Source organism: Diabrotica virgifera, chromosome 10 (genome assembly GCF_917563875.1).
Source record: "Diabrotica virgifera virgifera chromosome 10, PGI_DIABVI_V3a".
Taxonomy (NCBI): Eukaryota; Metazoa; Arthropoda; class Insecta; order Coleoptera; family Chrysomelidae; genus Diabrotica; species Diabrotica virgifera.
The window spans coordinates 9,480,854-9,508,146 of record NC_065452.1 but is presented as its reverse complement, the minus strand read 5'-3'; the positions used below and the strand labels follow the sequence as shown (position 1 = coordinate 9,508,146).

The 27,293-nt window shown below is 32.7% G+C and overlaps 2 protein-coding genes across 2 annotated transcripts; one reads left to right on the top strand and one right to left on the bottom strand.

Annotated features, from left to right (window-relative positions):
• The first annotated feature begins 289 nt into the window (after nucleotides 1–289).
• LOC126878691 (transcription factor Adf-1-like) lies at nucleotides 290–6,615 on the top strand. The gene is made up of 2 exons (XM_050641553.1): nucleotides 290–661; nucleotides 4,238–6,615. Exons 1-2 carry the CDS (start codon nucleotides 529–531, stop codon nucleotides 5,209–5,211), a joined length of 1,107 nt encoding a protein of 368 aa, XP_050497510.1. The 5' UTR covers nucleotides 290–528; the 3' UTR covers nucleotides 5,212–6,615.
• LOC126878693 (uncharacterized) lies at nucleotides 786–6,952 on the bottom strand. Its single transcript, XM_050641554.1, has 2 exons — nucleotides 6,649–6,952; nucleotides 786–2,997 (listed from the first exon to the last, which is right to left on the bottom strand). Exons 1-2 carry the CDS (start codon nucleotides 6,756–6,758, stop codon nucleotides 2,103–2,105), a joined length of 1,005 nt encoding a protein of 334 aa, XP_050497511.1. The 5' UTR covers nucleotides 6,759–6,952; the 3' UTR covers nucleotides 786–2,102.
• Nucleotides 6,953–27,293: the final 20,341 nt, after the last annotated feature.

Here is a 27,293-nt window from a genome sequence, read left to right as displayed (position 1 = left end):
GCTACAGTGCCTCCGTAAGGAGCTTTCGGAGAAAGTGGAAAATAAATTTTGAGCGAAATCGACCAAAAGGTCATAAATTAATAGGAATATCTGAAATTTTGAATAAGATATTTATTATTGTGGCTTAAGATGAGAAAATGCCTTATCACGATATAGATTTATAAAGCAGATAAAATTAGGAAGCAATAAAATTATTTTTAATTATTTACTATCTTTAATAGTAGTTAAAGCAAGAAACCCATTATGAACAGCCAGCACGGCACAGCACGGCACAGCCCGGCACGGCACAGGACAGCCCAAATTCATTTGTATAGTTTTAAATGCAACGTAACCCATTATGAGCAGCCAGCGCGGCCCGGCACAGGCCAGCACGCAAACGGAACGGCCGAAATTCTCCGAGTAGAATAAAATCCGTTGGCCGTCGAACGGCCAGTCGGCGCCAGTGTGTCATAATTGTTGGTAGTAAGCAGATAAAATATTATATTGTTGATTTTTTAATTGAAAGCGCGTTGTTTCTTTTGGAATAATATGGACGAACTTTTAATTGAGAGTGTCAGAGAATACCCATTTTTGTATGATGCATCGGAACCAGGTTATCACGATAGCAAGAAAAAGGACAATGCATGGGTACAAATATCCGAAAATTTTGATCAATGGACAGGTACGTACATTATCTTTTAACCAATGAATTCGTTTTTTTAACATGATGCATATTCATTAAAATTGTGTAGTTTATGTCTTTTAATAACTTTTATTTTACGATAGTTTTTAAAATATATCATAGATGACATGATGCGTTTCTAAAATAAAATTAAAACAATACATAACATTTTTCTCCTACATAGAGATGGGCTAAATTATGGAATAAATTCATTTTCTCTAAAATGGACGGCTTTGGAGAAAAATCCCGAAACACGTCGATTTTTATTTTTAAATTACAATTTTTTTGGCATATATTTCATACTAGCGACGTTATTCATCTGAGCGTGATGACGTAATCTATGATTATTTTAAATGGGAATATGGGTCGTGTGGCATCTCATTTGTGGCCAAAAAATACTTTTTTAATTAAATTAATTGACGAAAAAGTAAGAATGTATGCAATTTATTTAACTCAAAATACTTTCTAATGATGTCAGAAAATAGAAAAAAATGTTTATTTGGCAAAAAACATTGCTTTTCGCTTAAATTAAATGTTCAAACTGTCAAGAGGTAGGTGGGAGGCTGTTTGTGATTTAATTTAAGTGAAATGAAATGTTTATTTGTGAAATAAACATTTTTTTCTATTTACTGACAGCAGTACAATGTATTTTGAGTTAAATAAATTACATACATTCTTCTTTTTGCGTCAATTAATGTAATTTAAAAATTATTGTTTTGGCCACCCTGTAGAAATAATGATATTATTGTTTATATTACTGAATAGAGGATTGAACACCCTTTCAAATGAGATGCCACACAACCCTTATTCCCATTTAAAAAAATCATCGATTACATCATTAAGCTCAGATGAATGACGTCTCTAGTATGAAATACAGTGGAACCTCGATTATCCGTCAGGGCACCGGACCAAGAGTATGACGGATAATCGAAAAGACGGTTAACAGAACATTAAAAAAAATAAAAATCATACTGTTATGGTGACACACAGATATTAACTAATAATTTGTGTGATGTACATTTTTATTTTCGGCTTGCGATTCTAAAAATAGAACTCTAAAAGTATGGTATCATTTATCATTACCTATTTAAATTGAAATTTAATCCAGAGCCCTGAATAAGAATAAAAATTATTTACATAAAAAAATGCGGTGATGGCATAACTGCACGTGTACATTTCAATGAATTTCGTTTGGCTTATCGCAATGCTCAAACAAAATGAATTGATGACTCAATTTTTACTTGTGTATACAATATAACTTAATGGACCCTGACGGTTAACAGAGGTGACGGATAATCGAGGTTCCACTGTATATGCCAAAAAATTGTAATTTAAAAGTAAAAATCGACCTGTTTTGGTATTTTCTTCCAAAATTTTAGAGAAAATGAATTTATTCGATAATTTAGCCCCTCTCTGTATATATTTTATTAATAAAAATACATTATCGTCTTCCATCATATACACGTTCAAGCTGCCAAGGTACACTTCCATTTGGGGACACAAAATATTCAGTGAAGGCTTCCCTGATTCTTTCTGCTGAAAAGGGGGTTCGACCGCCAATATGAGAAAGGTCACGAAGAAAACAAAATTCTTCTGGTTGCCAGGAACATTTATCGTTTCTCAAAAAATTGTGCAGCACTACTGTTGCTAATATGATTTTATCAATATTTCTAGGAAGTATGTTGTATTTTGTATAATACCATTTAAACTTTTTGGTAAGTAACCCAAATGCATTTTCGACTACTCTTCGTGCACGAGAGTGTCTATAGTCGTACACTTTATAAGCTTCATTATTGGCAATTTCGTTTGAAGGGTAAGGTCTCATAATATTATCTTTTAAAGGAAACGCCGCATCCGCTACAATGACGAATGGTAATACTGTATTAGTATTCGGCAAAGGCTTACTAGGAGGAAAATTTAGTTCATTAGCATATAATTTTTTTCCAAGAGACGACGAATTGAATATCCCACCATCACTGTTCCTACCATAGGCCCCTACATCAACTGTGACAAATCGATATGTTGCATCCACTAATGCCAATAGAACTATACTATGCTGATGTTTATAATTAAAATAGAGTGATCCACTTCTTGGAGGTTTCTCTATGACCACATGCTTACCATCTAATGCTCCGCAACAATTTGGAAAATTCCACATCTCATGAAAATCGCGTTCAATCTTTTCCCAGTGCTCTTTGCTTGGGTTAGGTAAAACAACAGGTTGTAAGTTTTCCCAAATACACTCTAAAGTTTCATAAACAATGGTACGAACTGTTGTATATCCAAGTCTGTAGCTAAATGATAATGTGGTGAATGAGTTAACGTGACCAATAAATCTAAAATAAAAAAGGAACTAATAAGTGCTGTTGCAATACCCTTTTTACATAGTACATTTTCTGACGGTTTTTGCTGTATATTTTAAAGAACCGCTTGGATTGTTATGAAATTTGGCATACGTATAGCAAGCATGTCAAAGAAAAAAAGTGATATTGTGCCGATGTGTGGTTTTGCTCTGGGGGTGAGTTTCACCCCTTCTCAGTGGTAAAAAAGATACGTTCAAAATAAGTCCGGAATTAAATAAACTGACTAATTGTAAGCAACTTTTTTTCTATATCGCTTTTCACTCAAAGTCAATACTTTTCGAGGGGTTTGCGAGTTAATATGTTCATATTTCAACAAAACAAAAACACGCTTTTAGACGGTTTTTGGCAAATAATTCAAAAAGTAAGAATTTTATCGAAGAAACATTCGTAGCAAAAATATAGCTTGTAAAAAGGTAAAAAAATGGAGTATGCATGAAGTCTCTAGACCTAGTGGAAGCAGAGTTATAACTGAAAAATAAGAAAATGTGAAAAAAAATTTTTAAGAAACGCTTTTGTTTAGTTACGAGTGACTAAAATTACTGTGACTATAACATATTATAAAAAAATCAACCAAAAAGCAAAAAATAAAAAAAATTGAAAAAATCTAACACATTCGTTAAAGAAAAGCGTGGCGCGTTTTCATCGAATAAACGGTTTTCGCCCCACGCTTTTCTTTAACGAATGTGTAATATTTTTTCAATTTTTTAAATTTTTTGCTTTAAAAAAAATTATTGACTATTCGTGTATTGTTCCCGCGAATGCATATGTCTGCAAATTTTCATTCATTTGCTTTGGAGAAAAGGCAGTCAAATTAACGTCTAAAGATTTAACGCAAACTATTGAACTAAATAAACCCGTTTCATAAAAATAGGTTCGTACTCGCCAAATTCCAAATAGATTATTTCAACAGTTGCTTAAAATTAGTCATTTTATCCAGTTCCGGACTTATTTTGGACGTATATTTTTTCATCCCCGAGAAGAGGCGACACTCACCCACAGAGCAAAAGCACACATCGGTCCAATATTACTTTTTTCTTTGACTTGTTTGTTAGCTATGTGTATGCCAGATTTTATGTCAATCCAAGTAGTTCTTTAAAATTTGGAGGTTTGCAATATTTTACCGTTAGCGAACATACGAACATGCACAAACCTTGTATAATATCACTATAATAGTTTATAAGAGCGTTGGGTATAAGCAATCTTTTTTTTGCAGCTGATGACTGTAGGAAGAAATGGATAGCCCTTCGAGATAGCTTCAGAAAAGCATACCGAAAACGGAGGACTACAAGTGGACAAGCGGCTAAACAAATCCGGCCGTGGAAATTCGAAAAAGTCATGTCATTTATAATTCCGTATATTGCAGAAAGACATCAAATATCTAATTTGGCACGTGACTCAGAAAGTAGTAATACCTCCTATACTGATGCTGATACTGAAGTTGAAGTTGACAATCTAGAAAAAGATAGCGAATGCGAACCTATAGAAGACGATGGAACGGTTGAAAACTCTCAGCAAGTGACTGATGATGATATGATTTCAAAACTTAACACTTCACATAAAGTAAGTACCGTTGCAAGTAAGAAAAAACATTCTGCAGTAAAGAATGTTGCTGTGCCATTACAGTCTCCTCCTCCAGTGGCACAAGTTCTTCAAGAGTATCTTCAGGCAAGAAAAAATAAAACAGAAACCATTGCCACTGAAAGAAGTGATGCGTTAAGTTCATTTTTTAAAGCAATGGAACAAACGGTGAGAACATTTTCCTTACCACTACAAATAGAAATTAAAGGAATAATTTCAAACCTTGTGACTGATTATGAGTTAAGAAACTACAACTTTCAAAATGTTACATCAACATCTTCGTGTTCGCCCAATAGACTTGCCGCAAGTGCCTCAAATATTTCATGTCCTGCACCTACTCCACATTACCGTTATCAACAACCATACCCAGTCTGTAGCAACGAATATCCACCATCAAGTTCTCTCAACACACAACAGCCCTCCAATACACCTAGTGGATCCGGATCAGAACCTACTCCACATTACCGTTATCAACAACCATATCCAGTCTGTAGCAACGAATATCCACCACCAAGCTCTCTCAACACACAACAGCCCTCCAATGCACCTAGTGAATCCGGATCAGAACAGCTTCATGGCATTGATAAGCCTTGGAACAATATAGTATAAACATTTTGTTTACAGTCGGAAAAATGAAAGAATACCCATGAACGAACATATAAAACACGCTGTATTTTCCTGCCGCCGTGTCACAAGGAAAATTGTCCAGTGCAAGTATATGTAACAATAATTATTACATGTACTTGCGCTAGCCAATTTTTTGTGTGACAAGGTGACAGGAAAATACAGCGTGTTATATACAGAGAGAGTCTGTAATTTGGAATAAATTCAATATCTCAAATTAATACTAATGGTTTTTTTGAAAAATGCTAAGACCTGTCGATTAGTATTTAAAATTGTCCTTTTTGACATACAATAATAATGTATACAGTGTGTCCCAACTTGGAGATATGACGTCATCGTTGATTTTCTTAAATGGCAACACTGTCATTTTGATAGCTATTTTGATAGGGAGTGTAAAGTTATACACAACTGCAAAATATCAAATTTTTATTGTCTACCATTTACAAGATAATAAAAAATAACAAAGTTATATCTGTAATTTGGAATAAATTCAATAATTAAAATACTAATTGTTTTTTTGAAAAATGCTCATACCCGTCGATTAGTATTTCAAATTGTCATTTTTGACATCCAATAATAATGTATACAGGGTGTCCTAATTTAGAGATATGACGTCATCGTTGATTTTCTTCAATGGCAACACTGTCATTTTGATAGCGTGTGTAAAGTTATACACAACTGCAGAATTTCAAATTTTTATTCCCTGCTATTTACAAGATAATAAAAAATAACAAAGTTATGGAAAACAAGTAATCAAATAACAATTGAAATTAATTATTTCAATTAAGCAACTACTCATAATGTTGCCCTCAATTATTGTCAAATTGTCAATGGGCAACATCATGAGCATTTGCTTAATTGAAATAATTAAATTAAAATGTATACATTATTATTTTATGTCAAAAATGAAAATTTGAAATATTAATCGACGGGGCTGAGCATTTTTCAAAAAAACAATTAGTATTTTAATTATTGAATTTATTCCAAATTACAGACATAACTTTGTTATTTTCTATTATCTTGTAAATGGTAGAGAATAAAAATTTGATATTTTGCAGTTGTGTTTAACTATACACACCCTATCAAAATAACTATCAAAATGACAGTGTTGCCATTTAAGAAAATCAACGATGACGTCATATCTCTAAATTGGACACCCTCTACACATTATTATTGTATGAAAAAAGGACAATTTCAAATACTAATCGACGGGTCTGAGCATTTTTCAAAAAAACAGTTAGTATTTGAGATATTGAATTTATTCCAAATTACAGACTCTCTCTGTATGTTCGTTCATGGGTATTCTTTCATTTTTCCTACTGTAAACGTCTTGGGCATAAATAAATACTGTTTTTAGGTTATATTTCGTACACAAAATAAAAAATAATAAAAAATATTTTTGTGTTTGCTCACTATACTTACTTCAGCGTCAATGCAAGGCGCTCCTCCCAGCTGACAGGTTCTCTAAATGGAGTATATTTCTTCGAAAACGGTAGCATCCTAAGCAACTCATAAAATTTGGTTTGAGACATCCGAAAATATTTAAAAAATTTTGCATCATCTTTTAATAAATCCGGGAAAAGATGATGAAACTCGCCATATTCTCTTCTTTTTTTAAATATTTCATGAACCCAAAACCGATGTTTCCGGCGTAATTTTGCACTTTCCTCTTTTTCAATCTCGGCACAAATTGCACTAACTACTATAACCTCCTCTTCCGATGAGCTCTCCATGGCAAATGATCATTTTTCCGGTGCCGTGCCGCGCTGGCCGTTACAAATGGGTTTTTGGACGGGCCGGCCTGTGCTGTGCCGTGCCGTGCCGTGCCGGGCTGTGCCGTGCTGGCTGTTCATAATGGGTTTCTTGCTTATACTTCTTGTATAGACATTAGTCTAGGCGCCAGAGGGGTCACCGTGTCATATTCAATTCTGATGGACAAACTCAACGGTTTCTTATAGATTTTTGGCTGCTGATTACGAATTTCGAGGGGGGATTTCGATCCGAGTGGTCAAAAAATTGTTATAAACAATTTAATTGTTTATAAATTGTTTATAAGGCTCTGGCTCATAAACTAAAAGAGATAAAAAAATGTTTCAAATAAAATTTGTTCCTTAATAAAAAACGAAGAAAAAACAGTTTACTAAACTTAAATCTAACAATTAGAACTAAAGATATTGTAAAATTAGTGCACAATGCAAATTGAAAATTGCAAAATAAGTATTTTTCGAAGCTTTATAGATCGTAACTCGGCTTCTACGCATGCAAATAAGTCTTAGAAGGTGTCGTTTTAAAGCTTAATTAACAGGCTTCCAAACAAAGTTTATTAATTTACTTGATCTTTATTTGTTTTAAAGTTATACCCGTTTGAAGTTACAATTTTCTTAAAAATATTGTACATTCATTTGTTTATAAGGGTTTCAAGCAAATTTGAGCTATAAACATTAATACTTTAATAAACAAGAATGATAGAAAAAATCAAAAGGAACAATTTGAGGTTATGAAAATGTTCATAAGTTTATTTTTGGCCAAGATGTCGATATTTTAATGGCGCGCGCTATGAGGCGCAAGATCGGCTCACCGCGTAAAGGTTCACGCGCTAACTTCTCGATGTCGATGCAAATTATAATTTCTATGTATACATACGTTATCTTCATTTTTCATTTTTGAAGATCCTAATAAAATTTTATCATATAATTCTTATAATTAAATCATCATACTGTACCTCGTATCACCTTTCATTCTATTTACATTGTCTTCTATTTTTTGCACTAAATGAGAAAAAAAACATTAAAAACTAATATTTCAGAAGTATAACTAAAAAGTAAGTTGATATTATTTATTAATACTATTTTTACAAACATTTTTTTCATGCATCTGAAAATCTGCATAGAGATATACAAGGAATATCAGCTTTTTTACATCTGCATAAGTTCTTAGCGAAATTTTAACATTTACATGATGGTACAAGTCTGTTCTTCTTCTTCTTCTTCTTCTTCTTCTTCTTCTTCTTCTTCTTCCTCTTTATAAGCAATTCTGCTTGTTCATTGGCGGATTGACACCTCTATGGAAGGTTGTCGCTCCATCTTTTGCGCGGTCGGCCGATACTTCTTCTGCCGATTGGTGATTTATCTCGTGCTATTTTGACCACACGTGTCTCCCCCATTCTGGTTATATGGTTGTTCCATTCTTTTTTTCTATTTAGTGTCCATTCGTTTATACACTGTACGTTACATTGTCTTCTAATATCTTCGTTCCTCTTTCGATCTCTCAGTGTATTTCCTGTAATTCTTCTCAGTACTCTCATCTCTGCCGTTTCCAGCAGTCTTTGTGTTGTGGCTGTATCGGGTCTTGTTTCTGATGCATATGTCATTATTGGTCTTACACTGGCTTTATAAATTCTTGACTTCATCTCAGTGTTAATATGTCGGTTTCGCCATATAGTGTTATTAAGGCATCCTGCCAATCTATTTGCTTTTTGTACTTGATTTCTCACTTCTTTGTCTAGGTCTCCGTAACTTTGAAACACGCTGAAAGTCCTCCGTCTAAATATTTGAAAATTCCGACTCAGTTTACAGTTGTACACTTTCGCTACACCCTGTATATCGATCTTCCGCATAATGCAGAGTATGGCGTTATCCACTTCTCACGGGTTTGGGATGCTTGGTTTCGTTGTTCGTACAATTCTTTGAAAATTGGTGTACAAAGGTGCCCCAAATTGTTTATATCCTACAAAATTGTAAACGGAATATTTTTCAAAGAGGTTCCACGTTAAGTAGGGACTCAGAGTATTAAAAGGTTTTTATGATATTTACAGTTTTGGTTTGTCGGTTATATGTTCGTCGGTATATCCAAATAGCTACAGGAAGAACCCCTGCTATGCTGTTAGGCTGTTGCAGTCTAGAAGATGAAAGATTTTTATGACTTTCTCAGACACAAATTTATTGAGGGTGTATTGCAACCGGAAGGCTCAACCTAAAATAAGCCGATGCCTTTAGTAATATTGGTTCTCAAAACTAACTGTAATATTGTATGAGTCATCGCATTTCGTGTAAACTCGAGGGATTTTGTTATTGCGAAGTTTAAGTAATTGTAATTGGTTGAGGGTAAAACCATCATGGCGTTCGAGGGATGTCTTGAGAGTTTTTCTGACCATTTGATTGGTAGAGAAATATCTGGTATGATTCCTATTGGTCTAAGTGAGAAGTCACCTTTTTTTGGGAAAGGAACCCAAGTTTTAGAAGGATCGAGTTAGCGGTCCTAGAGAGCAGTTTAGTAGAAGCCGTCATCATGTTCAGTTGAGTTCCACCAGGGCCACCATCGAGTTGAGTTTAGTTTTGGTTCCTTTAGGGCCATCGTCATGGAGAAGAGTTCTCCCAGGGCCATCATCGAGTTAAGTTGAGTTTTGGTTCCCTTAGGGCCATCGTCATGGAGAAGAGTTCTCCCAGGGCCATCATCGAGTTAAGTTGAGTTTTGGTTCCCTTAGGGCCATCGTCATAGAGTTGAGTTCCATTGGGCTGATTCTAGCCCGGTGAATGTGATGGTGTATCGTGAACCCCGGCAATTTTCCCGCTGTTTCTAAGCAAATCGTCGTTATCATTTTATACCAATTTTGGTATCCACTAATTTCATTTAAGCAGTCAGAATAAGAAGTAGGAGAGAAGAGTTTCAATTTTCTCATTGCTATGTTTAACAGTGCAGTTAAAACATGTAGTATGCTCACATATTTTATTTTGGTCAAAGTTAATGAACTTTCAATAATCATGTTCGAGTCTAACTAAATAATTTTATTCGAGTAAAAGTAAAATTTGATCCAGTTTAACGAACTTTTAAACTATTTATCTTCATGTGAAAGCTGAATTTTTCTATAATAATGTTTGTTTATAAACAATGTACTGTTTGCTGTAATTAACGACAGTGAAGTAAGTGTTTCGCGAGTGAAATAGCGCCTTGGACTTTCGAATCAAGCTACGAGGAAGAAGCCAGGACACTAATTGTTAAGGTATAATTTTTATATTTGTAAAACTGTTCGTTTCATCTTTGATTAATTGGTAATCTGGTCTCTATTTGTAACAGAGAGATCAGAGATTAATTTTTTTGTTTTTAATAAATAATGTTTGATTTTCAACATATAATTTATTTTCTTCCCTTCTCTCTTGAATCGTAAGAACGATAAAACATTGACTGAGTATATAATTTTGAGTATAAAGTAAAGGAGGTAAGTTACATTATAACATTTTGTATATTATGTATATCATTTTATTTGACTATGTTTCTTTGTTTTATTTTAATTTATCTTTCTTTGTTTTATTTCTATTTTTTTTGTATAAAGTTTGGTTTCCCTTAGGTAACCAATGGCGCCCAATATTTTATTTTTTGTATTTTTCTTTATTTTTTATTTCACATCCTTATTTCCATTTTTCTATCTTTCTAATTTTTCTAAGCTAATAAGAATATATCATAACATCTATTAAAGAATCCACTCCCTAAAATCTCTGAGACAGTAGCAACCGAGGTACTTAATAAATTATGTAGCACGAATTTTGTCCAATTCTTAATTAGTCATGTTTCATAAAACAACAGGGGCTATCTTTTGTCTTACATTAAAATGGCCCCATATGACTTCCATTCTTTGTCGTGTTTCATCAAATGGCTTCCATGCGTGGGGCTGTTTCATAAAATTAATCGTGCTTACAACTTGACAATGTAATTCCAAGGTATTTTACTTCCATTACTTGTTCAATACTGATACCATCAATTTCTATTTTGCATCTGATTGGTTCTTTACTGATTACTAAAGTTTTAGTTTTTTGAGATGAAATTGTCATATTGAATTCTTTTGCTCTTATGTTAAATCTGTGGACTAATCTTTGCAGACTATCTTCATCTTGGGCTATCAATATTGCGTCGTCTGCGTAGCAGAGTATTTTTACTTCTTTGTTTCCCATTCTATATCCTCTTCCTTTGTTGACGTTTTTGATAATTTCATGCATGATTAAATTGAAAAGCAGAGGACTCAATGAGTCTCCCTGTCTTATTCCGCTGCCTATATCTACAGGTTCTGTAAGTTGTCCATCTATTCTGACTTCCATCTTGTTATTTTGGTAGATGTTCTCAATAGTTTTTATGATATCTAGAGGGATTTCTCTATTATACAGAAGGTGGATTACATCCCTGAGTCTTACTCTGTCAAATGCTTTCTTTAAGTCAATCAGACATAGAAATGCTGGTCTATTATACTCTAGTGATTTCTCAGTAATTTGCTTTATGACGAATATTGCATCTGTACACGATCTTCCAGTACGAAAACCCTGTTGTTCATGTGCTAAACTTATCCTCTGCAAGTCTGTTCTTGTAGGCAGTAAAACTAAAACTTTTTGAGGCTTCAGAGTCTAATTATCTATATGATATCCATATAAAGTGGATCTAGTTCTTTTGCAGCATCATCAAGGCCCGTCAATTGTGTGTATGCCGCCACATCATAAATGCTCGTTTTATATGCAATGATGATGCTGCAAAAGAACTCGATCCATTTTTATATGGATATCACATATTGGCTCATTTACATGCGTAGAAGCCAAGTTACGATCGATAAAGCGTCGAAAAATACATACTTACTTGTCTGTGAGCCAATCTTGCGCCTCATAGCGCGCCAGTAAAATATCGACATCTTAGCCAAAAATAAATTTACGAACATTTTCGTAAGCTCAGATTGTTCCTTTTGAGTTGTTTTATCATTATTGTTAATTAAAGTATAAATGCTTACAGCTCAAGTTTGCTTGAAACCTTTATAAACAAATTAATGTACAATTTTTTTAAGAAAATTATAACTTCAAACGGGTATAACTTTAAAACAAATGAAGATCAAATAATTTAACAAACTTTTTTTGGAAGCCTCTTAATTAAGCTTTAAAAGGACACCTTATAAGGCTCATTTGCATGCGTAGAAGTCGAGTTACGATCGGTAAAGCTTCGAAAAATACTTATTTTGCAATTTGCATTGTGCACTAATTTTACAATATCTTGAGTTCTAATTGTCGGATTGAAGTTTAGTAAACGGTTGTTTCCTCGTTTGTTATTAGGGAACAAATTTTATTTGAAACATTTTTTTATCTCTTTTAGTTTATGAGCATAAATTTATAAAGCCTTATAAACAATTTATAAACAATTAAATTATTTATAACAATTTTTTGACCACTGGGATCGAAATCCCCCCTCGAAATTCGTACTCAGCAGCCCAAAATCCATAAGAAACCGTTGAGTTTGTCCATCAGAATTGAAAATGACACGGTGACCTGTATTTGGCGCCTAGACTACATAAGTCTATCCGTTTTTCAATCTGCTTCCACGCGAAGATTCTCTTATATGAGCCAGCTTTCTAAGAATGGTAACACATTATACGGGATACGTCAAAGATACACTATTTAGTTACACTGCTCCACTCTGAGATCTGAACGTCCCGATCAGCAACTCTACATAAAGGCCCAGGATTACCTAATCTACAGGACTCTCCATAAATCCCTCAAGTAGGTAACAGTTTTTGAAGGACACAATCTCTTCGGGTTAATGCAATACACAGTAATTCGTACTTTATTTCTCAGAAGATTACTTCAATCATGCTTCTCACAATCTTACTATCCAGATTCTCTAGTGAATGGCCCATCTATGGTCAAGCCAAATTATTGATGTCATATCTTCTCCGATAGAGCCTCATGTCAAATGCTTTCAATTTTCTGCACATATCTGCGTTCAAATTCCACGATTCAATGTTATTTTGTTCATAAGGCAATACCGTTATTTTTTCATATCGTCATATTCCATAACGGAATATTTTGCGGCACTTCTTTGAGGGATTATGTTCTATATAGGAAATATTCTATTTCTAAAATAAAGACAGCAAGCTAACAATATTTAGACTGTCACCACGTTCCGACAAGGGCCCAAGGAAAGAGGAGTATTTTCTTGTTTCATATTTGTCAAATAAACTTTGTAACTCACTTTACGTTTTCTGTTTACACTACATCATCTAAGTCTCCCTTGATTTGCTTTATCTCCCTTTAGAGGCGTCAATACTCTTTTTTCTTCTCCGTGTGCAACCTGTTTCAAGAGTTTTTTGATATGCTGTGTTTTTGCTGTTTGTGGCCATCTCGCACTCATCAAACCAATGACTCCTCTATTTTAGGCCTAGTTTTACCCAATATTTCAACCAAATATTTAAATATTTATAAATTTAATATACAGGGTGTCCAGAAACTCTACCGACAAACGAAGACAGGAGATTCCTCAGATAATTTTAAGACAATTTAATCAAATTTACCTAGTTCGAAAATGCTTCCTAATGGAGCTAGAGCTCATTGAATATGGCGTCATGTAATTAGTTTTTGTTAAATACCTCCAGAACGCTTCTATTTAGAAAAACGAAAATTGGTACGCGTATTTAACGTCCAGAGATAAATTGATTCCATCCAATGCGAATTTATAGTACCGGTCAGAGGCGTCCATTTTGGGTAGGGCAACGGTTATTTTATCGCATAACTTTTTTGTATTTAAATTTTAAGCATTTTTGACAGTAGATTATTAAATTATGAGGTATTCTAGTACTTAAAGGTACTCTTGCCTTAAGTAGGTAGGACACACCGTTTTCTAGAAAAATCGATTTTAAAATTTTTCGTTTTTTGTATATCAAAAAAAATTCAAAAAAATCTATTTAGAAAGACGAAAACTGGTACATTTATTTATATTTCAGAAATGAATCGATTTCATTAATTTAGAATTTCTAGTACCGGTCATAGGCGTCCGTTTTGGCTAGGTCAACAGTTATTTTGTAGCATAAATTTTGTCTTTAATTTTTAAGCATTTTTGACACCAGATTATTAAATTATGATGTATTCGAGTACTTACTAAAAGTTACTCCTGCTTTAAGTTGGTAAAATACATCGTTTTTTTTTTGCAAAAAATTTTCAATTTTTTTTTCAAATGCCCGTAACGAAAAACTTTCAAATCGATTTTTCTAGAAAACAGTGTGTCCTACCGACTTAAAGCAAGAGTACCTTTTAGTACTAGAATACCTCCCAATTTAATAATACAATGTCACAAATACTTAAAATTTAAAGACAAAAAAGTTATGCGATAAAATAGCTGTTGCCCTACCCAAAATGCACGCCTATGACCGGTACTAGAAATTCGTATTGGATGAAATCCATCCACCTCTGGAAAGTAAATAGGCATACCAATTTTCGTTTTTCTAAATAAAAGCGTTCTGGGGGTATTTAAGAAAAACTAATTATATGGCACCATCTTCAGAGCTCTAGCTCCCTTAGGAAGCATTTTCGGACTAGGTGAATTGGGTTAAATTATCTTGAAATTATCTGAGGAATCTCCTATCTTCGTTTGTCGGTAGAGTTTCTGGACACCCTGTATATTATAAATAAAGGGCACATATTTTTGGCAAACTTCCTTTAAGTCTTCTTAGTTTGACTACTTACAGAACAGATGTTGGAATTACACGTTTTAAATAAAGAATAATTCAACGCTAAAACGTGTTTAGTTTTCAATTTCATTTACTGTTTTAAATGGAAATTAACAACAATTTTAATTTAAAATACGTTTATTTTGACGTTTCGATTTTCACTTCGAAAATCGTTATCAAAATACAAATTTGTATGGAACTGGATAACGAAATATCAAAAGAATTCTATTTTAAACTAAAATTATGGTGATTTCCCTTTAAAAATGGTAAATAATATTAAAATGCTACAAGAAAATAGCTTCAGTTTACACTTTTTTCGACTTAAAAGATTTAGTATTTTTAGTTTCTTTAGACTAGCAGTAAACATAATTAACATTTTTTCTTTGTGTGGAGGAAATATAAACTTGATTACCGATAATCGTAAATAGTGCAATGGGGCAAAAATAGCGTCAAGAGTTATCTGCACCGAAAGCCAAAGCAAAGACATGTGTGTTTCCTCCAGATAAAGTCGGAAGAGACGGAGGCAATCTAAAGTTGACGAGAAGCAGGATCAAAGTTGGCCCACCTTTTTATATCGACTCAATTAACTTCCTATTAGCTTTTAAACTGGCCCCAGAGACATTTTTTGTTTGACACTGACGGTTGAAGTAGTTTACGGCTTCTACTAATCGATTTTTCGTCTTTTTACATTAGTTTGAACTTGTTTTTATTTCGTGAAGAAAACGGATAAACTATCCAACGAAACTTAAATTACAAACTAGAATTAATTACCTATTGAAAGCTTTTGTTTTGTAATTTTTTACAAAATTGTTATGTGTCATATTTTTATATTAAGTTATACCAATATTAATCCCCATCACAGATATGTATCAGATGATTCTATGACATCTCGTAACGCGACAGTTCGTAGCCGGACAAATGGTAACGGACAATTCGTAACAGCGACAGTTCGTAACGGACAATTCGTAACGTCCAAATTGAATTATTCTGTTTAATTTTGTTAACGTGAAAACTAACTGTTATTACAGTTATAAATGAAATTATGTATGTTTATCAATTTAACAAATCAGTAGGTATCAATATAATAAAAGTATTTAAACACGCTAACAATAACAAATATTTAAATAAAATATTTTTTATTGATTTAAATAAAATAATAAAATATTAAATAATTACAATAACAAGTAATTATAATCTTTTTTTTACAACGTGTTTAAATACTTAGAAAGTTGGGAATGTCTAAAGACGGTTGTCGGTTACTTCATTATTCCTTAGTCTAAGTATATGCAAATTTAAGGAACAATAAAAATATTGTTAAAAGTTTGTATGTATTTAAATATTTGTTTGTGTTAAAAGATACACAAACGTTATTCTGAAACAAGAAATATAAAATGTGTTAAACATGTTTATCCCGGTACTGATTCGGTAAATTAATCGAAACGTAATTTCAAGTAGAACTGTAATAACAGCTATTTTCCACGTTAACAAAAATAAACAGAATAATTGAATTTTGATGTTACGAATTGTCCGTTACGAATTTTTATTGTTATGAACTGTCGCTGTTACGAACTGTCGCCTTTACGAGTTGTCCGTTAAAACTTGTCCGGTTACGAATTGTCGCGTTACGAGATATCTGCTCACCAATGATTAAATTTCTTCCAACTCTGATAACGTCATATTTTCTTTGGCATTCCTGTTTTTCTCTTTTATTGTTTATTCTTATTTTTGTACATTTATTATGCAGTTACGTAAACAAATCTTTGAAGCTTTCTAGCTGTTTCTTATCGTTTGCTTTTTTTTATAGTTTTCTACCAACATATACTTAGTCATGTTTCACCCTAAATATTCTCTTTGGTAAAAATGATTAGATGATGTCAGCGTAATCACATCGAAAAATAAACCTGTAAGATTCTTTTTTTATGTTTTCTTAGTAAAGTCGGTAATCCGATATATAAGTGCCAGTACTGAACTCAAGAATATCGGAATCTAAGTTGTCGAGATTTGCTGGCAAATGGGATAAGGTAGGAGAATTCCCTTAGTCCTCTATTGTTCAACCTGATCATGGATGAAATAATAAAAATAGTCATCATCATCATTCTCTTTGCCTTATCCCTATGCGGGGTCGGCTTCCTTAATTGCATTTCTCCACACAATTCTATCTTGGGTCATATCAATGTTAATCCCCTTTACCAACATGTCCTGCCTTATCGCCTCCCCCCAGGTCTTCTTTGGTCTTCCTCTCCTACTCCTTCCAGGAATCTGCACTTCAGCTATTCTTCGTATTGGGTGATTAACGTCTCGACGTTGAACATGACCAAACCATCTTAACCTATGCTCTCTCATTTTGGCATCAAGTGGTGCCACACCTAGACAATATACTCATTTCTAATTTTATCCTTCTTTGTCACTCCACTCATCCATCTAAGCATTCTCATTTCCGCCACATGCATTCGTTGTTCCTCTTTCTTTTTCACTGCCCAACATTCAGTTCCGTACATCATAGCCGGTCTTATGGCTGTTTTATAGAATTTTCCCTTCAGCTTCATTGGAATTTTTCTGTCACACAACACACCACTCGCTTCTTTCCACTTCATCCATCCAGCCCTAATTCTACTGCATGCATCTCCATCTATTTCTCCATTACTCTGTAATACCGATCCTAGGTACTTAAAACTATTGCTTTTCACAATCATTTCACCATCCAAAGATACCATTTTATTTGTAGTAGTTCCATCTTTAAATGAATATTCCAAATACTCTGTTTTTGTCCTACTAAGTTTTAAACCTTTTTCCTCCAGAGCTTGTCTCCACTGTTCCAGTTTTTGTTCTAAGTCTCTTTCACTATTTCCTACTAACACGACATCATCAGCATACATTAAGCACCATGGAATGTTACCCTGTAGTTTCGCTGTTATCTGGTCCAAAACTAATGAGAATAAATACGGACTAAGCACAGAACCTTGGTGCAATCCTACTTTCACATGAAATTTATCAGTCTCTCCCACACCTGTCCTGACACTAGTCGTTACTCCCTCATACATATCCCTCACAATCTTTACATATTCACCAGGGACTCCTTTCTTATTGAGTGCCCACCACAGAATCTCTCGAGGAACTCTATCATATGCTTTCTCAAGATCAATGAATACCATATGAGCGTTTGTTTCTTTACTCCTGTATTTTTCCATCAACTGCCTTATAATGAAAATTGCATCTGTTGTTGATCTACCCTGCATAAAGCCAAATTGATTCTCGGATATTTCGGTCTCTTCACGTATCCGTCTATCAATTACTCTTTCCCATATTTTCATGGTGTGGCTAAGCAGTTTTATAGCCCTGTAGTTTGTACATTGTTGTATATCTCCCTTGTTTTTGTAAACTGGTACCAGTGTACTGCTTCTCCAGGTACCAGTATACAATTATACAGGTTATACAGTTATACAGTTATACAGGTACCAGTATATAAGAAATAATAAAAATAGTAAGAACTAAAAAAGAATACCAAATGGAAGAAAAATAATCTGCTGTGCAGACAATCCAATACTAATATCTCAACGTGAAGATGAGTTACGTATGCTGCACCAATTTAACATAACCGCCAGAAAATTTAACATGTTAATCTATCCGTAAAAGACAAAATGGACAAAATACAAGCAGAAATACCAAGATGTAAATCAGAGCTGGAGAGTCAGATAATACAACAAGAGATGGAGTTTAAATATCTAGGCATCATACTATCTATCTACGAAAATCTAGAAATAGAAGTGGAAGATCAAGTGAATATAGTAAAGAGAGCCGCAGGTTGTATGAATGAAACAATTTGGAGAAATAAAAATATCGGGAAATAAATGAATGGCAGAATTTACAAAACAGTCATCATATACACTAATGAATACTCGACAGAAACACGACCAGACACGGATACGACACTCTGGGACATAGCTAGAAGTACAGATATACGATGGAGTTGCAAGGTATAGACATTAATAAGTGGGTAAGGAACAGAAGAGCAGAATGGAACGACTACATAAACCGAATGGCATCAAATAAAGCAATAAAGACGGCGAGATACGGTTCCCCAATACGAAGTCGATCAGTGGGAAGACCACGAAAACTATGGAACGACAACTTACTGGAGGAAGATAAAAAAGAGACAGTCATGTCTTCAAAAAAGAAGAAGAAGAAATTGTCGGGGTGTTACCAGTTTATTTTCTCCAATTATTGGTTTCAACAGCTTTGAAAACCTTAGCTTAGGAGGATTCATTATTTATGGGTTATATTATCAGTATTTGTGTCTGCCGACGATATCTGCCTACTAGAACAAAGGTTCCAAGATGTGACTGACAAATTGGAAACACTTTCCACTAAAGCCAATAACATAGGTTTGAAAATCAATATTAGTAAAATCAAGTACATGAGAACAAACACTGCAAGGAACAACACGCTATTTACTATCGACAACATGCAGATTGAAAATGTCGAAAACTTTACGTATCTAACAGAAATTGTCATAACAGAAAACGGAGGCATAGAAGACGATGAAGAAATCCATCATGAACGAGATAAGAGGTCAAGGAAAGTCTTGCAATGAGGTTAAGGCCGTAGCGCAAAATAGAACCCGATGGCGCGTTTTCACTGAAGCTCTATGCTCCAATTAGAAGTTCAAGAACATTATACATATACATTATGTCGCTGTAAGTTGTATCCATATGGAAAACTTTTTTATTATTAATTTTACGAAAAAAAGTTATTCTTTATAAAAAGTTCTGCATGGTCCAAAACCTAAGATTTAACCATCAAATATCAAATTTTTTGAATATTATACGAGGTATGTCAAAAAGTTTGAATTTCACTCAAGAGTAAAGTAGCTTTATTTTTCACAATTCTGAAAATTGCTTTTATGAAAAGTTGTTTGGAATTAAAAACTGTATTCTAGTATGCAATTACATCCTTCTAATTGAAAAAATTGTTTTTTTGAAAAATTATAGATAACTAACATTATTTTCAGTTATATCAATTCAGATAACTCTTTTATTATTAATTTTACGAAAAAAAGTGATTTTAATAAAAAGTTCTGCATGGTCTAAAACCTAAAATACAACCATCGTATGTCAAATTTTATCAATTTTATACGAGGCATGTCAAAAGATATGAATTTCGCTCAGGAGTAAAATACGTTTATTTTTCACAATATCGAAAATTGTTGTTATGAAAAGTTATTTAGAATTAAAAACTATATTTCAGTATGTAATTACATCCTTCTAATTGAAATATTCTGAACTATAAAGGTACTTTACTTTTGATCTAAATTTATCTTTTTTGACATATCTCATATAAAATTGATAAAATTTGATATGGTTGTATTTTAGATTTTAGACCATCCAGAATTTTTTATTAAGAATCACTTTTTTCGTAAAATTAATAATAAAAGAGTTATGAGTTATGGCTAAATCTGCATAAATAGTTATCAGAATTGAAATAATTGAAAACAATAGTAGTTATCTATAATTAAAAAAAAAAATTTCAACTAGAAGGAGGTAATTGCATATTAGAATATAGGTTTAATTCCAAACAACTTTTTATAATAGTAATTTTCAATATTGTGAAAAATACAGCTAATTTACTCTTGAGTGAAATTCAAACTTTTTTGCATATCTCGTATAAAATTCATAAAATTTGATATATGATGGTTGAATCTTGGGTTTTGAACCATGCAGAACTTTTTATAAAGAATAGCTTTTTTCGTAAAATTAATAATAAAAAAGTTTTCCATATGGATACAACTTAAAGGGACATACTTGTCCCTTATTATATATTTGTATATATTTGTGTCATTATTCAAAAGTTCTAAGCATGTATCATTTTTTAGTGAACTTATTAGCATGTAACATTTTTTCTTTAATATACGACGCTACTGATTCTGTATGTCGCTTTGCAATTTTTAAACTGCCCTTTGATAACTTTTAAATGATTCGATTAACCTGAGATTTCCGTCGGGGGTTACGAACTATAGAAATTGTATCATCTAAATCAGGGGAGATCACTGTAAGACTCAAATATTTCTCCCATAAATTTTAGTGTCTTTTGTAAATTAATGGGTTTCAAAAAGGTAAGGAAGTTTGATCATGTGTTCGGAGTGGTAATTTTTTGAATAGAAAAGCTTGACTTCTGTTTGGGTGGTTTGGGGGACACGACGTGTCTACCTTACGCGATTCGTTTGATTTTTTAAAGTTTTAATACTACAATATATGTATTAAGAAATATATAATAATATATCATATCAATATCACAGCTAAATATAGATTTATTATAAGTAATACTATCAATTTTCCGAGATATACTGTAAATGTAGAGTCAGTGTTTGAATTTTTAAAAGGAAGAAAATGTTTACGGACTTGCCATTTTTTTACAAATCAACTTAAATTTAACTTAAACTATTAAAGCACAATGTGATTATATAAAAAGGTATTTTCGATCTTATTCATAATAGTACTTAGTGATAAATGAAATTAAAAAATATGAAAAAAAAAATTTTAAGAAAAGCTTTTCTTTAGTTACAAGTGAATAAAATTAAAAATATTATAAAAAATTATCTAAAGAGCAAAAAATAAAAAAATTGAAAAAATCTAACACATCCGTCAAAGAAAAGCGTGGCGCGTGTTAATCGAACAAACAGTTTTCGCCCCACGCTTTTCTTTAACGAATGTGTTGGATTTTTTTAATTTTTTTTTTTATTTTTTGCTCTTTAGATAATTTTTTTATAATATTTTTAATTTTATTCACTTGTAACTAAAGAAAAGCGTTTCTTAAAATTTTTTTTCATATTCTTTTATTTTTTACTTTTTAGTCTTACACTTTTCAAACATGAAAATATATCTCCATGTTTATTAAAATGTGTATAAAACATATGATGTACTAACATAAAAGTAGTCGGAATCGGAAAAAAAATTGAAACTTTATTGTTTATTAATGAAGCATAACGTAAACAATTAAGGTAAAAAGTGAAATTATGTATTGTTCATATCATTAGCTATACAATCCGTAAAAGTTTCAAGTTTTTACATCGTAAAAAACAAGAGAATTTAAACGTTTTCCATTAAAATCGTTTTTTTTTTATTTAAACAATAAACATGAAACATTTTTTTTATTGACTATTCGTGCATTGTTCCCGCGAATGCATGTGTCTGCAAATTTTCATTTATTTGAATTGAAGAAAAGGCAGTCAAATTAACGTCTAAAGATTTGACGCAAAATTGAACTAAATAAAAGCGTTTAATAAAAAGCGTTTAAAAAACCATTACTATTAAATTTAAGGGTTTATTTACAGTATAAGTTCGATTATAAAATTCTAAATAAAATAAGTATTGCGATCTTGCGTCTCTACAGGGAGTACGGAAGTAAACCTTTTCCAAAAGAGCACTAGCATCAATGCCTGCTCGTATTAATTTATATACAGGGTGTTTCATTAATAATTGTCCATATAGTAACTGGAGAAACCTTAGCACAAAATACGAAGATTTAACCTAAAACACTTAAATAAAATGTGGTTCCTTACTGAGTTATAGGGTGTTTTATCTAAAAATTTTAAAATTATTTTTGCTCAGCATTTTAAAATTATTCGATATATCCTTTTCATACTTAACAGAAAGTGCGACTGCTAGACACCCTAATAAATTATGAAAAACAAACGTTTCTAGCTACAACCAGAGGCGTACGACAAGGGATGGTGGATGGTTGACCCTTCTCAAATTCTACGCCACTGGAGAAATTACTATTTTAGTGCCATTTTTAGATTCCCCAATTCTTTCTACGTAAATAATATACTTTTCATTGGTAACGATAAAGTCATTAGTTTTCGAGATATTTGAAGTTAAATATGAAACGGCACAGTTATTTTGATTAATTCATGATAGGTTTGTTCGTAGTACGATCCAATCGATCAGCAACCGTTGCCAACCATCAGACGCATGCTCAGTTAACAGTTAGCGCTGCGCAGTAAACAGTTCGAGTTCGTAGACTACGAACGCGCTTGCGTCTGACGGTTGGCAACGGTTGCTGATCGTTCTACGAACAAACCTGATATGATCCATATGATTAAAATTTAAAAATTATTTGTACCCAGTACTTTAAAACTATTTGGCGTATCCATATCATACTTGGCAGAAAGTGTAGGTACTGTACACCCTACTAAATTAAGATAAATAAACGTTTCTAGCTACTATCAGAGGCGCACGATAGGGGAAAGTGAACGGTTGACCCTTCCCAAATTCTACGCCACTGACGAAATTGCTATTTTGGTGTAATTTTTTGATTTTAAAATACTTTTTATGTAGATAATATACTCTTCATTCGTAACGATAAAATGATTAGTTTTCGAGATATTTGAAATTAAAAATGAAGCGACACAATACACTGATTAAAATAACCGTGACGTTTCATTTTTAACTTCAAAGATCTCGAAAACTAATGACTTTATTGTTACGAATGAAGAGTATATGATTTTCGTAGAAATTTTGGAGAATCCAAAAATGGAACTAAAATAGCAATTTCGCCAGTGGCGTAGAATTTGGAAAGGGTCAACCATTCACTTTCCCCCGTTGTACGCCTCTGGTAATAGCCAGAAATGTTTGTTTAACATAATTTAATAGTTTGTTGAGTACCTATACTTCCTGCCAAGTATGAAAAGGATATGTCGAATAGTTTTAAAATGCTAAGCAAAAATATTTTTTAAATTTTTAGATAAAACACCCTGTAACTCAGTAAGAAACCACATTTTATTTAGGTGTTTTAGGTTAAATCTTCATATTTTGTGCTAAGGTTTCTCCAGTTACTATATGGAAAATTATTAATGAAACACCCTGTATAAATGCAACATCTAGCAATATTCGCCTTTCTTTCAAGAGTAGGCAATTTAAGTAAATATTGTAAAACAATATATTCAATTTCATTTACAAGTATTCTCAAATTAAAAGCAATAAATCTTAAGAACTTTTTCTGTACCCTTTCTAATAGATCTTTGTAACATTTATAATGCGGAGACCAAATATTGCTACCATATTCGAAAACCGACCTAATAAGGGAACAGTAGATATTTTTGAGACAAAACATTATCAAATTCAAAGAAGCTACGTTTCATGAAACCTAAAAGTTTCATGAATCTATTAGAAACGTAAGAAAAATGGTCCTTGAAGCTTACTGTAGGGTCAAAAATTACCCCAAGATCCTGAAATGTTGTGATTACCTCTAAAATATTCGGTCAAATATGGTATTAAAATGAAATCGGATGTTTGTTTCTAAAAAATCGCATTAGCTTACATGTATTTATGTTCAAATTCAAAGCATTTAAGTTACACCAATCCAATAATTTACTTAAATCATTCTGTAATAAACTACAGTCATTGGAGTTTTTTATGACTCTATAAATTTTTAGATTATCAGCATAGAGAAGAATATTACTATATATGATGAATCAACAACTCTAAGTTATCTTATGTTATACATTTATATTACTTAGAATAGCTTCAGAGTTTCTGAATCTATCGCAAGTTCAAGATCATATCTTTATCAACCAACAGAATTTCTACTGGGTACCAGATAAATTTAAAGAAGGTCACATGAACTTTAATTTCCTAGAGTCATTGCATCTTGATAACCACAGTGTTAAAATTTAATTTGATAAGCACAGTGCGGTTTTCTTTTTAATTTTTAAACTCACACAGAAGTAAAAAACTTCGATTTGTATAATGGTATAAAAAGTTTATTAAAAACTATTAAAATGTCATCCAAATGGATTGCAAAACGTTTTCGATCTAGATCAGATCATCTTCAGTGCGTTTTGCTTAGTAGATGAAACTAGCATACTATTAAAAGTGGTGACATCGTGATATATGCTTTACACAGTAATATTATAAGAAATATGGCGACTCCAAGTCGACGTTAATAGATTATAATATATTATTAGAACTCAAAGGGCAACATGGTTCTCTGCTCGAATAGAACGCGTGGTTCTTGCCAGTTCAATGGACAGAGACCATGGATTTTCCCATTGGTTTTGTTTTTAATTTTTAGTTTAGTGTGATTGTCCAAATATCGTCATTTGTTAATAAATCAAAGTGTAAGGGTTAAATTAAATTATTAGGTTTAGAGTTTCCCTTAACTCGAGTTAAGTCCTGATCTAGTAGAAATTAGATTTTCCACATATATTTACTGATCAAATAGGGTACTATTTAATTTTGCCATGTCATTGCATGTTGGATAATAATTGTAAAATTGTAGGTTTTGATCTTTTAATTTTATTTACAGGTCCGGTACTGATATCGAATAAGCACACATGCTTTTTGATCGATCCTGACAAACTAGTAAATTGAAGTTATAAAACCCAATCATAAAATTCTTACACTACGTTAACATCATGTATAATAGTGTTAGTTCAGTGTGTATAGAAAAACATTTTCTGTGAGTACATATTTTTCTATTAATAAGTAATTCATAACCAAAGAATTTTATAAAACCGTCAATAAACAACACAAGTCATTTATCGACACCAGTTTTTTGTCGCTAAAGACAATTACCAAAACCCGAAGCGGAACAGGTCCGTACTTAGGAAAATCAAATGGTGTTGAGAAATGGAATTTGACGTCACTAATCATAGCGATGAATTATTATCGCAATCCACATCACAAAAATCTTTATCTTACTCAGCTGCAGCCAGCAAACAACAAGAAGCGATCTATCCATCCAAGCTACAAGCAGTAGTTTTTAATTCTCTCAATGATGTTAAATTAGAAGAATACTTGTTAGCGGTAGGATCTCTAGTTAGTCCAAAACACATTCTTTTTTCATCAAGAATCACCAACAATCGTATCTGTATTTATTTTTCAACCAAACAAGTCGTAGATGATTTCTTTTCAAACAGTAGAGGTTTCATAAGTGTAAACAATACACAAATTCAAGTCCGTAGACTAATTACTCCGAGTGAAAGACTCCTAATATCCAATGTTTCTCCCACTATCCCGCATAAGGTAATAGAAAACAAACTACGGATCTTAGGGCTAAAACCAACTTCATCAATGTCATTTTTGCGAATAGGAACCAACAATCCTGAATACAAACATGTACTCAGTTTCCGTCGACATATTTACGTATCTCCACCCACAGGCCCAATTCCCGATTCCATTTTGATAACTCATGAAGATACTAACAATCGAATTTTTTTGACACTAGACAACTTATGTTTCCTTTGCAAACAACATGGCCATATTTCCAGTAATTGCTCAGCAAATATAAGTCACTCAGACACAGCTGTCCCAACTGCTATACTTTCAAACAGAAACGAATCTACTACGGTAACTTCAACAGAAACGACTACTATTACACCTTCAACAACATGCACCTCTACAAGCATATCAAATTATTCAACGTCACTAACAAAAAATATTATCTACAACCAACCTAACATCTCTTGATACATCAACTACAGATAATACGATGCCAGTGATATCCAAACCAAATATACCCACCTCACCAACCCAATCAACTCATACAATCATAACTAAACATCCTTCATCTTCCAGTCTAAACAATATTTCTTGCTCTGTTAATGAAAATAAAGAGAATCCAGCACCACAAGTATTTAGCGTATCCAACGAGGAAAATACATCAAAATCGTCCTCCAAACGAACTGTATCTGAAGCAATATCACCCCCGATTGAGACATCAGCTAGTGACGATGTATTTTCAAAGCCAACTCAGAAACAAAAAAGAATAAAAACAAAAACATCAACAATACCTTTAGAAACGCTCATGCAACCAATTAGAGATTTATTCAATTCCGAAAAACAAATGTTAACTTTCGAGGAAACAGTTGATTTACTTGAGAACACTCATGGAACAAAAGATGTTCTCAGCGTTATAAATAAATATACAGTAGATATTCCAAAACTTAGAAAATTCTTATCTAAAATTCATTCATATACATCCGAGCGCTCATTAAAATTGAAATGTACAAAGTTAAACAAAAAAATTACGAGACAGCTTACAAAAGGCAACTACGAGGATGAAGAACCTGACACGGATACATCGACTGAATTATCCCAGGAGCTGAACATTCAATAATTATAAATATAACATTTAATTTGTTACAATTCAATATAAATGGGTTTTATACCCATTACTAAATATACTTCCATCAACAAACTTTTAAAATTTTCTAAATCCTATCATACTTATATTATACAGACGCTTCTAAAACACCTACAAATAGTACACTTGAGTATAAACTACCATCCTTAACCTGTATATATACTAGCGCGCTATACGTTATCTATCAAGCTCTAGTTTATATTAACTTCAGTAATATATCCAATGCTCTTATAATTACCGATTCCCTCAGTTCAAACAATACCATTAACCAACTGTACACAAAACATCCAATTGCCCTCCTTATTAAAAAAGAAATAAGCTATCACACAGAATAACAACCATACTGTACAATCTCTATAGGTTCCTTCACATCTTGGCCTTCAAGGAAAGGAAGAAGCGGATCGTACAGCCTAACAAGCAAGGAACAGTGAAACCGCAAGTGTAGTGACAAATGTAGTTC

Bases quoted from the DNA above. Each gene is read 5' to 3' on its own strand.
- LOC126878691 (XM_050641553.1), top strand. From the start codon at position 529: ATGGACGAACTTTTAATTGAGAGTGTCAGAGAATACCCATTTTTGTAT. The intron at 662-4,237 runs GTACGTACATTA...TTTTTTTTGCAG, and splicing joins AAATTTTGATCAATGGACAG to CTGATGACTGTAGGAAGAAA.
- LOC126878693 (XM_050641554.1), bottom strand. From the start codon at position 6,758: ATGTCTCAAACCAAATTTTATGAGTTGCTTAGGATGCTACCGTTTTCG. The intron at 2,998-6,648 runs GTAAGTATAGTG...TTTTTATTTTAG, and splicing joins CGCCTTGCATTGACGCTGAA to ATTTATTGGTCACGTTAACT.